Here is a 12,974-nt window from a genome sequence, read left to right on the forward strand (position 1 = left end):
TTTTGTTTTACTATTTGTTAAAAAGTATAAATAAATAGAGTATTTGAAATTAGTTAAAAACATTAAGCATTGGTTCCGCCATCTATATACGTTAATTTTTTAAGTTAGTCAGGTTTAATTTTTTAAACGATTTTTCTTTATCTTCTATATGGCTGCTTCGAATATCTTCCTCGTTCGTTTTCATTTTTCTGTATAACGAAATGACTGTACACCACTGCCCACATGTATGAATAAACAACTGAAAAGGAAAAATATATGATGATTGATGTTCTTATATTAAACTTTTTTTTAATACTTTGAAAAAACAATGAGACCACACCATAAATATATTATATTATATTTTTTCATATCATATTCCAGATACAAACAAATAATTATATATTTCAGAGGGAATGCATGTGGGGTTTATCTGAAGAGACTATTACAAGCGGAGTAGATTGCCAACCATTGTAGGTCTCTGTGTAGACATACGCAGGATCTTGCTATCCAAGAGGGAACCATACATATATACTTAGAATTACAAAAAAAAAACACATATTCAAAGTAAGTTAAGTTTTAAAATTTGTCTCGTTGTTGAAACAAAAAATGAAGTGAGCATGGATGGGTTTCACGTAACCTCATCTATTATTTGCCAACAATACATATAACAAGCAGTTTTACCTAGCCATACTAGTGCGGACTCCGTGCTTTTTCCATTGACTCTGGACGAGGTAACTACTAAAAAAAGTGTGAATAATCACTGAACCGACCGAATGTGACATAAGACTGAACGGAATAATGAGTCATCTTATCAGGGTAGACTCATTGGGATTATCAGGTCTATGGGTTGATATTTTCAACCGCACACGAAATTTTCAAGTTTTTCGAATTTTTAATTTAAAAAAAAACAGTCCCAAAGTTGTAGGTCTCGAATTTCTATTATCTATGTACTTAAAAAAAAGATACTTACCGACAGAAATTAGTCCAATAACAATCCATAGAACTCCAGTAACAACAAATCCATCAATGAAAAATACAACGGCAGTGTAGATTACACTGATCAGCAAACCTACAGCCAGCATAATTCCAAGAATGACCCATGGCATCATAAGATAATGGTTTTTCTAAAATAATAAAATTTTAAAATTATGAACACAAGCGAAATTTAGGAAGATTAATTTCTATTCCAAACCTTTATAACGCCCAAAATCATTATCAACGAAATTAAAATAGTCATGCACAAATTCAGCACGAATATGATCTTGACCACATTCTGCGGCAACCAGTCCATCAGTATGGTTTTAAACTCCACTCGAGTAGTGAAAATAATTATGATTGATATAATCGATAGGACTATACCCAAGATGCCGGAGATAATTGATCCACTGCGTAGCGAATAGCAACAGCAGCATGATTTCACTAGTGGTTCAGCCATTGCTGCAACCGGAGGCACCTATAAAGAAAAACAAGAAATTAGTATATCTTCCACGAAACAACATCAACAATTCAGAGATTCAAAATTGGTTCAAAGTTAAATTGAAACAGAATACAGATTCACCATTTGCATTTATATTTCAGATTCAGAGTTGAACTTCATAATTGTGGTTTAGACTCACAGTTCAAATTTAGAGTTCATTTTTTAGATCCCTAATTTTGATTTATATTTTTCAATTCAGATTCAGAAACCAGAGTTCAAATTTCGGACTCGGATTCAAACTTGAAAATTAAGATTCTTTAATTTATGAAATCAAATTTTTTTTAGAAAGACTCAAAATACTGATCTATCTACATTTAAGAATCAGGATTCAGATTTTAAATATATGGATTCAATTTTCGAAATCATATTTAAAATGCATATGCAGAATCCAGAATTTATGCTCAGAATTCGAATTTTGAATGGATTTTTGAAATTCAGGTCCGATATATAGCTATAACAATCAGAGATCAAAATTGCGTTTTAATTTTCATAGAATTAGAACGCACGATCATGTTTCTGAACCAATAATGACGATCGTTTCCGCTGCAAAATGCAGATCAAGATTGAATGATCTTCAGTCTTTGGAAGCTGACACATGATATTTAGTCTGGGCATGCATTTTAGTGAACATACGCTCAGAGTGCACTTATAGTTATGGCGTACACCAAACCAGCCAGCGCTGCATACTTTAGACAATTAAGGCAATGAAGGCACTATAAAAGTTACAAAATTTTTGTTTACTTGTAACTAGGGTTTGCAGAAAATATTTTCATTGTAAGATGAACTTAATCTTACATCCGATCACTAGAATCTGAAACATGTCACTATCCACAACTAGCTTTACCTTTTATGGAATGAATTATATCGTCGATATCCATCTGTTGTTAAAATATTAAAAAGACATCTGGAATTCTGCGATACTTACTTGATCACCTGTTTGTTCCACAAATCTGATGGTCTCATAAAACTTCTTCTTGTCGAAATTTGGAGCTTGGCTCTGCTTCAAGCTAAAAATGTATTTTTTTAAGCACTTGAAATACGTCAAATTATTACACCTATTACCAATAACACTCGATGTATACTGATGATCTAACCACTAAGTTTTTCTTCTTCTTCGTCTAGAGCGGTGTAGTTGTGAATGAATGCTGATCTACTTACTAACCACATCACTGAATGAACCTCACCTTGATGCCTTAATCTTTACCTACTACTAGGTACTGACTATGGATTAAACGCAGCTTGTGTGGTTTCAGCATTCCCTTAAAGTTGTTTGCGCCGTCAAGAATGAAATGTTATTCAAATTGTTCTATCGCTGCGTGGATGAGCGAGCGCACACAAATCCATCTCAAATTTCGAAACCCAACACGATCGAAAGAAAGCAAATCAAGAACATAGAGGAGATCAGCTATGTTATGATTTCTCTTTTCCCAGTACGCTCTGGACGATTTTTTTGTTTTAGTGTGGGTGGGTTTGAGGAAGAATTGCCAAGTGTTTTTGTCATTTCAAAACCTCGCTTTTCCAGGTTCCCTGAAGTAATCAAAATTTAAAAAAAAATATTTTTCAGTTATATAAGATAGTCTATTGTGTGCATTCAAATTTAATCCTGCAAACTTTCTTAACAAAGATTGTTTGATCGTATAAATAAAAAAACAGGAATATTAAAATGCAAAAATTAAAAAGATATATATTATTATGTTGGCTTACTTTGGAAATGTTGTTTTTATCATGACATATTCTATTTGTAACTGAATTGAAATACTGTTAAAAATAAGACAGTTTTCCGAACAAAAATTGTTATTTAAAACTTTAATGTTGCTGTTAAATGTGCACCTTTGGCAACGCTAACCCAGGTAAGAGTAGTGGTTCGGGGCGATTGAAAGATAGCCGAATAAAAAGAATGGAATTTGACGATGCCAAAAATTATCATAATGGCAAGTAATAAGCCGGTGTGGCCGGTGCACTGGGAATTCGTTTACCCCGGGATAAACATTCATGGATCGTTTTATATGTAAAATGTATTGAAGTTTAATGTTGGTTAGTGTCATTACGATTGAACTTTTCTTACAGTTTATTTTGCTCATTGATCAATGTGTTTGAAATGTAGAACAAGCTACACAATTTTATGGGATTATGTTCTCTATTTGTGCTTATGCTGAAAAACATATTCTTTATTAGATCAATAATGTAAAAAAAAACCTGCCTTTAGTTAAAATAAAAAATAACGTTTGTAAACTACAGAAGCATATTAAACGAACCAGATAGAAAAAAGCACGTTTCATCTTCGGAGAATTATTCAGAATTAAGATTTAAAGTTTAAATTATTAAAATATGCAATTTTGAGGTCGCACTGAAAATATAGATTCTACAAAAATACAGAAAAATCTGAACCTTGCTGAGAATTCAACACAAAAATCACAATATTTTTTTTTCAAATTGAAAGGAATTTGCTCTCCAAACAAAACGAAAAAATTACAAAAATAAAAAAAATCTAAAATCACAAAAAGACCAAAATAACAAAATTTAAAATACAACAATACAAAATTTCTAGTTCGAAGTCGATGTTTGAATTAAAACATTTTTTTTAGAGATAACACCAGATTTCGAATTTGAGTAATGATGCATTTTTGGTGGTATTATTATTGTCCGCTAAATTTGAATTTCGAAAACCTACCCAAGCTACCCTGCATAAATTTGATCTTAGGTGTATATTTTATTTAAACTTTGAACAGCTCAACTAGTTTTGCTGTTGAATTAAATTTAATTTTGTTTCCAATTTTCTGTTGATTTTTGCTTTGAAATGGACATTTTTAAAACCTCAATTGCGCCTAGTTTTGCTCTCTTAGCCAAATAAACTCAAAAAGTTGTACCGTAAAACGGGGTAAGATTGATCACTTTTTCAATTTTTCTCAATTATTTTTTTCTGTTAAGGTGGCATGTTTTATATTTTTAAAACCAGTACTGGCCTTCTATGAATGTAAAACATGGCTGCAGACATTTATTAGACCACAGAGAACAGACGTACAAGCTATCTCACGAAACTTGTGTAAAATTTCCAACGAACATTTTAACCAATTTTTCCTTTTTGACTCAACCACCAGATGTCTCCAAATACAAAAGAGAACTGTGAAAATTCGATTTGTAACTATTGAACGGCGCAATAGATGGCAGTGTTTTAAGTCAAGTTTCAACGTATTTTTTGGGTGTCAGCATTTGAAATTTTACACACTTTTTTTAAAGATTTTTTGTTCGAGCTTGTACGTCTGTTCTCTGTGATTAGACTACTTTAAATTTGATTTAAAAATTTATTTCGTCTTTGTTTAGAATTTGATGCCTTGGGGTAACATTGATCAGTTCCTATTTTTACAGTTTTGACGAGTTTTCTTGATCATAAAGGATACAAAACACCTTCATAATATTTACAAATGCTAGTAATTGATAAACTAAGGCAGTTCGTGTGTTAAGGCCGAAAAACAATTAAAATTAAATGATGCTGCATAAATTAAGGGGCTAAATTTTTTAACATAAGTTATAATTTTTTTTTGTCAATTTGACACTCCTGACTAAAACCAGTATATCTCTCTTGTTTCCCAACCGATAAATATTAAATATTCATAAGTTAGCGCAAACTACTGCTAACAGCTGCTTGTTCGTTTCGAAATTGGATAGCACTGCACGGAAAAAATGACCAAATCATAAGATGGTTCATACCAGTCGAGTATTTTGGCATTGGACGTTACCTACACTCCTTTCTATCTGCTCCAAAAACGCTGAATCTACCTTTTTTATTTCGATATGACGGATGAGCGATTTACTTTTAGTTTTATATCTATCATATTTTTGTAAAGTATCGCAGCGCTTATTACACCTAAAGAATCGGTATGAACTTGGCTTTCTGGTGAATATATTGCGAAAATCCAGTGCAAACTTGTATTTTAGTGTAAGAAAACCTAAAAAAATTGCAAATTGATAAAAAGTTAAAAAAAACAGCTACATTTGAAAATTCGTTAAGAATTCTGTGTTTCTTATTTTGACAATCTGAAACTGCAAAAAAGTGCCAAATTGCTTCAACTTTCACTGTGACACTGTGACTTAAACAATTTTGACGGTTTATAGATTAAAAAGTACGGTTTTTACAATTTTTGGTCTTAAAAATAAAAAAAAAATCTTATGTGCAACATATAGCTTTTAACTTCAGCTTTTTAGGACACTAAGTGAAATTTTTTTTAGAATTCCGTAGCTGATCTAAAGTCTTTTTGCAAAGCATGTTATTCGGATGTTTTTTCTCAGACTTTGAATAAAGAAAAACTGAAATGTTGAATTTAAGTTACGTTACGAGGTTTCCAATACTATAAATTTCCAAACTTCCAATAGTGTCATATTGACACTCAAGAGTGGATTAGGGTTAAATCACACAAAACCAACGAAAAAAGAGAAAGCATTTTTATTAACATGTTTTATATAATTTATACAAAAAAAAAATTTTGTTGGAAAAAGGGGAAATGCTAACAACTGCTAACAATTAAAATAAATGGATGGTTTTTTGATAAATGCATCATTCGTTTTGAAGTCAATAAAACTGCTTCATTGTGTAGAACAAATAACTAGTTTTTATCATATGGAGTTGTTTTAAAAAAGCGAACGAAATGAATGAATTAACGTCACAAAAAAAGGAAACTTTTTTTTTATTTTACGAGAAAACTTTGACATCTTCTAACAAAAATAAATAAGATCTTCATTAAAAATGATGAGACGAATCTGAAACACTAGTTTTATAAAAATCGGTTGGAATCCTGCTGAGTTACAACGGCGCGAATAAGTGAATTCACGTCACAAAATTTGACTTTTTATAAAATTTTATAAGGGAAATAAGCACTGAAAACTGTTTTAACCCTGTAGCTGGTCGTATTTTTATAAATCGAACATAATTTAGTTGATTTTTTAATTTGTTCGTTATTTTCAAATAAAATACAGAAATATTGAAATAAAAATTACTTTTTTTCGTGAATCTTCAAAAAGATACTGTGAGAAACAATAGTAATTTTAACGTATAAATCCTCAATATGTTACTAATCAAGTGCCAGTTAAGAAAAAGTTAGGAACAGATTCTGGATTTTTTTATTGTACAAGTCGGAATTATAAAATATCATTATGTTTTGTCTAGAGATGTACCGAATAGGGGTATTCGGCGAACGGCCGAATACCGAATACTGACCTTTTAAACTATTCGGCCAAACGAATATTCGGCCGAATATTCTTTTGAGTTTTCAATAGAAATACTTCCATTTCTACTTCTATTTGTAATAGAAATCTTCTATATCTGTCATCTGAATGCTCCTCATGTTTTTAAGTCGATTATTCCCCACCAGATGAATCAGATCTTTTTTAAGAAGAGGTCTCTTTGATTTTCAAAATGTAACCATTAGGTAAAAGGACATCAGATGACTTGTCGCTTCTAGGACGTTTATCACAAAAGTGGTAGGGACAAAACATTTCAAAATAGGTGCCAAGCTATTTGAACTTATTTTTTTTTACGTCGAATCAGATGAATGTCTAATTTTTGCTAGATGTCATCAAAATAGTTGCCAAAAAGAACGATCTTTAACCTTAAGCATACAATACTTTCTACGACACGTATCCATACGGCCGGGTCGGAATGTTTTTATGAAAAACTTGTGAAAAAAGAGAAAATCTAAACAGAAACAAGTCATTAATCTCAAGCATACAAGAGGAAAAAGTAATAAAATTACTTGAAATTTAATGTTTTCATCGAATTATAACAGCAGTGTTCAAATCGTATCAAAGGAAAAATTTACTTTAAAAAATCGTTTTATTACACAAAATTTAATAAAAAATTAAAGACCCATTTGATTTTTTTGATTTAATTTTGCAAAAAATCTTAATAAATCCGCGTAAAATCCGGAAAACTAAAAAAAAATGTGACCATTACGATCAGATTTAACGTTTCTAGAATTCTTTATCTTGTTTATGGGCAAACCTGTATGTATTAAGAAAATTTGGAATAAACGATAATCAAAGCATAAAGCTATCTACAATGAAAAATTTTATTTTACTAAAAACATAAGTTTTTGATGATTTTGAAGTTTTTTCAACATTTCTTTTGGATATTTTATAAATTATCCAACATCAGCTAAAAAATTTGACAAATCTTATCTTGTTTACATATAAAAAATTAAATATTCGGCCTATTCGGCCGAATACCTAACTCAACTATTCGGTGAGCCGAATATTCGGCTTAACGGTTTTTTGGCGGTATTCGGCGCCGAATATTCGGCCAACCGAATATTCGGTACATCTCTAGTTTTGTCTAAGCTTGCCAGATTGCCCGGTTTTATCCGGGTTTGCCCGGATATTTGATGCAAAATTTCGAGAAAGTCCGGTTCGGCCCGGTTGCCCGGATATCCTGAAAAAAGTCCGGATATTGCCCGGATTTTTTAACAATTTTCACAAAGAAACCAAAAAAAATCATAGTTTTTGAGTACGTTTCAGCAAAATCGATTATCGGTGTGGAAATTTTCAACGGTTGTTTCAAATAATTTCGCTGATTTACTTTTATAAACGTTTAAATATTTAAGTGTTCCAAAAAGTTGTTGGAAGTCTGCAATTACATTGATAAAATATTAATTTCGATTTTTTTGAATTTTTTCTTTGCTTTTATATATAATAACACCGAAATTTTGCCAGATTTTTGCCCGGTTTTTGGATTTGAAAAATTGAAATCCTTGTCCGGATTTTGCCAGGTTTTTTTGAAAAAATGCTCGGAATCGCTAGGTCCGGATGGTAGTGAAAAAAATTCTGGCAACCTTTAAACTGAGTGGATTCACGTCACAACTTTGTTCGTTGTTTGTTGTTCAAGCTACGCACATCAAATCGTGGGTAATTGTTTCCTCTACAACTTATTTGAAGACATCGATATCCGATTTCCACAGAGAGAACAGGAAATCAAAGTGTATGTAGGGGAGATAAGGGCATAACAAGCACCCGGGGCATAGTCAGCACTTTTTTTCACGATAGTACGAATTTTCTCAAATAAATTTTCATGATGAACTGTTTTGTAGTTCCTATAGTTTTAGTTTTTCAGCAAAACTGTAATCTCCATATCACCGTTAAAGAAATATTAAAAAAACAACTAGGTTCTTAAGTGATGAAAATATATTAACATTTTTGAGCACCGGAAAATAAGTACGCAAAGTACGCACTGTACGCATTTTTTTTTTTTTTAATTTTTCACTATATGTAATCAATTTTAAAACGCATTTCTTCAACTTCAACTTGTTGACTCGGGGCGTATAGAGCGCCATTGACCAGAACGCGATGTGCATTTTCTGCCGTAGAATCTAGCAACGAATTCCACTCAATGAAGTCAACAGAATTCGACAGCTTACATATAGGCCACGTCGTCAGATGAAACAAGTCAAGCTGTAGCTCTATGATTCAGTTGACATCATCGAGTTGAATCCGTTGCTAAGTTCTACGGCTGAAAATGCTCATCGTGTCCCGATTAATGGTGCTTATACTGCCCCAGTGGGGGTTCTCATTATACCCCTACAGTGACTGATTTTCAGCTTTAGGCAAAAAATTTAAAATGCATTTTAAAGGTTTTTATTTTCTTTTTCAAGTTTTGGTCAATAAGGAAATAAGGCTTTTTTAGTGTCTGAACATGAAACAATGAAGTAACTCACATGTTATAGCTGTAATATTCGTTATAGCTGTTTTCTATGGTTCAATTAGCATCCTTCTTTAAGTGGCCATTATGCCCTCATCTACCCTACTGAAGTAAAAAATAGCTAATTCTAGCGTTAATCCACGTCACAAAATCAATCGATTAAAACACAGACAACCTAAATTTTTTAATGACCAAATTAAACTCATTTTGAAGAAAATTCAATTTGCGTCCGTTTGTTTCAATTTTTTTCATTTTCAAATAAATTGGTTGAGAAAAGAGTTCAGAAAAGTCCGGAAAAGCGATTTCACGTTACTGCAGGCGCGGTCCTATGGGGGTGGGACTCCTAAGCAGCAAAAAACCGTTACGAAGTACTCGCAAACGCTGGATTTTATATTAAAACTAAGAACTTTTCCTAGTAGGTGAACTTTAAAATTCTCAAATTTTTCCACTCCGTGGGGCGTTTGTCATTAAAAGAATTTATTAATCACTCAATAGCTTAAAATTGAAAAAAGTCGGTCCGCCAAACTAAAACAGCTTAACCTTGCAATTCTCTTGACCGAATTTCACCAAATAACGTTTGTTAAGGTATCAGGGTTGAATTCGAATTTGCTGACCATAAACGCTGCCGGCCATAATTTGGGATCACCCCTCCCTTCAAAAAAAAGCTAAATTGTTTCAGTCATCTTATGAAATGTTGCATTTCTTTTGATCTCATTCTAAAATCGATGAGCAAAACTTTCTTCGTATGTTTTTGTCAAAATGTAAATGTTCAGGGAATTTTGTGCTAAAAATTTGCATAGTGCTTCAAATAGATCAAATAGCTACTTAAGTTATCGATCAAAAGTTTGGGCTCACCCCTCAGTATAGTGTATCGGAAAAAAGTTTGGAATCATGTGAAACATACAATTTAACTTCATGCGTATCTCTGTCATCAAACAACGTTTCGCTTATCTGATAAGTTATCTTTAATGCTCGTGATTTTTTTTCGCTTTTTATATATTTATTGAAAATATTTTTTTTCGGACTTACTGCGTTAAAACTTTAGCTATAGTTTGATCGTTTATTGATAATGTTCACCGAATAGTCGGTATGTTCAATAAATACCTGCAAACTTGTTTTGACCATAACTTTGTTATCTTACAAGCTATTGCAAATCGGTTTGGCTCCATGTTTGATGGATCAACATATCTCGATCCTTTTTAGAAGTAAAAAAGACTTGAGCCTTTAAGTGTTAAATTGCCTTTGGGGCCACGCCATTGCCTACCACGTGCACAAAAAAATAAGATTTTACCCCCTCCTCCCTCTCTGTGCACAAGTGTGGATATTTGGCAACCCCTGCCCCCTTCCCCAGATGTCCACCTGAACAGATTCGATTTTTGTTGCCTACATCTAATACTACATTTCCATTTCTTGGATTATTTTTCATTGCAAGCTCCGATTTTTACAGAACGCATCCCCAAAGCCCATTTTTTTTCAGAATTTAAGATACGGAAACTGATTAGACAATTTGAATTAAGAAGACCTATAAACCTACAAAATACAAGTCTTATTTGCAACTGTTAACCAAAAATGTTCAAAAAAAAGGACATACGGTAGCAAACTCTATGTATCTAAACGTCACTTCATTTCACTTTCATTTTTTTTTATCTTTTTAGTAATTCAAATGCTAAATTGACACTCCTAAAACTTCTAGGGGTAAAAACTGGCACGGATGAGGATTTAAAAAGAAAAACCTTTTCGAATATTTTTCATCTGAATTCTAAATAGGAAACGATATATGCGGTCTTAAACTGAAATGTGAATTTAAATTTGATATCTGGAACAAAAATTTGAATTTGAATTCAGAACCTGAAATCTGACATTAAATCCCTTACCCAAAACCTGTGAATCTGAAATCTCAAGAGTGCATGTTTACGATCTTTTGAACTGGCTTGGATTCGAACGAACTCACGAAAATAATGCTGGATATTGAATCTGAATCTGGAATCTCAAATCTCATAACATCATCTGTAGTCTGTAAACGAAGGTTTATCTTTCGAATTTCAGATATTTCGATCAAAGTCAACTTAAGTTGAAGTTCTAGTTGATATGAAACCTAACAGTCATTCTCTAGAATAAATAAAAAGATGACGCTTTTGGCTTTAAGCACATTTTATGTTTTTATTTTTTCGTTTTTTTCATTTTGTATTCATTCACTATCCATTGTCTGCTCATCGGCTTTTCAACGGGCCTTTTTTGTGACTTCAAAGTCTGCTCTCTTGCGAAGTGAGTCTGGTAATGCCGGTTAAGATGGTACTTTCTCTTGAATGTTTTGAAGCACAGATCGCAGCAAAACCGGTTTTCGCTTCCACAATCCAGAGTCGAATGGCGAATCATGGTTCCGTAAGATGTATACATTTTTCCACAACCATTTCTACAGTAATATACAGCTTCTTCGTTGAAATCGCCATAGTCTGGTTACCCAATTTATGTTTCAGCACACAATACATAAAGTAGAAATGTAATGAAAAATGTAAAAATACGGTTAGAATACTTATTGTACATATATATCAAACGGATGAGAAAACACCATTCAAAGATTCTACGGAGAGGTAACTAAAATATAATACGAATTACAATTATACAACTTTAACATGTCTACATTAGGGTGGTCCAAAAAGGGGATGTGTACCGAAATCAAAATCTTGGAATAGTAAGGCTTCTTTGTCTTCCAAAAACTCTCGTGTCCCGTGTGTGTGTTTTCTTGTCAAACCAAAAAAACAAATTCAGCTTTAAAATGTTATGCACACGATTTTCCGAAACTAGGTTATTATGAGCGGGATTTTGCACTCAAAATTGACATGGAGGCGTCTGGCATGCCGAGGAACAATTTCAGGCCCCAGGATTCCGGAACACATTACTTTTTCGTCCTTCCCTAGACACTACTTATAAAATGAATCAAAAAGGCATTTTTTCAATCAGTGTTTATTTTGACTGTGAAAATTTTAGTAAAAACACTTAATAAATATTTTAAGATTTTTTCGCATCTCTAGTTTAATATGATTAATACGTATATATAAAAAATATTTTTCGATTTTTTTTCTCATCCAGTATTTGTTCATTATTGATCAACAACTGACTTTGTTTTGTTTCAATTGTAGTTATGTTTGTATATTATATATGGCCCTGAACAATTGCTGTTTTATGTTTGTAAATTAATATTCTTATAAAATATCCAATGGATCATGGCTTGCAACTGTTAGTCTAAAAATATTTTAAACAGCTTTCAAACAATCTGAATTTGATTTCAATATGAGGTGTCCTGTGTCATTCACTTAAATGCTAAGATACTAAACATTGATGTCATAAAGTATTCTCTTATCATTAGTAGCACGTGTTTCGATATTCGTATTACTACATTGATAGCAGCTTGCTCGCTGCAGTCGCTTTCCGTACGTGTCGAATACTAAATAATTGCACACACAAATTGATTGATTTCACTCGAATGGTTCTCTGCTACATGGAACAATTTGTTAGTTTGTTGTTTTTCTTTTGTTATCATAAATACAAAGCTTTGTTATTCGACTCAGTTAAATACTCAACAAACGAAATATTTGCAACATATGTTGGTATGCCCTATTTGGTAGTTAAGACTGTTTTATGCGTGTTTAAACTTTGGATGATGTAACCGTACAAACGATTTTATAACAGTTGCCTCTCTCTGAATTTCTGAATCGGATGTAAGACAGTTGAAATTGAAACACAACGTTTGATTTTAAATTTCAATTGAATGTTTACAATTGTTATTGACTATTGAACACACGAACATGAATATTCGAGTGTGTTTAAAGTATT

General features: G+C 32.3%; 1 protein-coding gene across 2 annotated transcripts; it reads right to left on the reverse strand.

Moving 5' to 3' along the window:
* On the reverse strand, positions 1–2,889 carry LOC129755714 (uncharacterized). Of its 2 annotated transcripts, XM_055752330.1 has the most exons (5): positions 2,519–2,889; positions 2,382–2,463; positions 1,172–1,432; positions 950–1,103; positions 1–238 (listed from the first exon to the last, which is right to left on the reverse strand). In XM_055752330.1, exons 3-5 carry the CDS (start codon positions 1,412–1,414, stop codon positions 138–140), a joined length of 498 nt encoding a protein of 165 aa, XP_055608305.1. In that variant the 5' UTR covers positions 1,415–1,432; positions 2,382–2,463; positions 2,519–2,889; the 3' UTR covers positions 1–137. The 2 variants fall into 2 exon arrangements, with proteins under 2 accessions (XP_055608305.1, XP_055608306.1); XM_055752331.1 differs by lacking the exon at positions 2,519–2,889 and having other exon boundaries at positions 2,382–2,515.
* Positions 2,890–12,974: the final 10,085 nt, after the last annotated feature.

This window comes from Uranotaenia lowii, chromosome 3, assembly GCF_029784155.1.
Source record: "Uranotaenia lowii strain MFRU-FL chromosome 3, ASM2978415v1, whole genome shotgun sequence".
Classification (NCBI taxonomy): Eukaryota; Metazoa; Arthropoda; class Insecta; order Diptera; family Culicidae; genus Uranotaenia; species Uranotaenia lowii.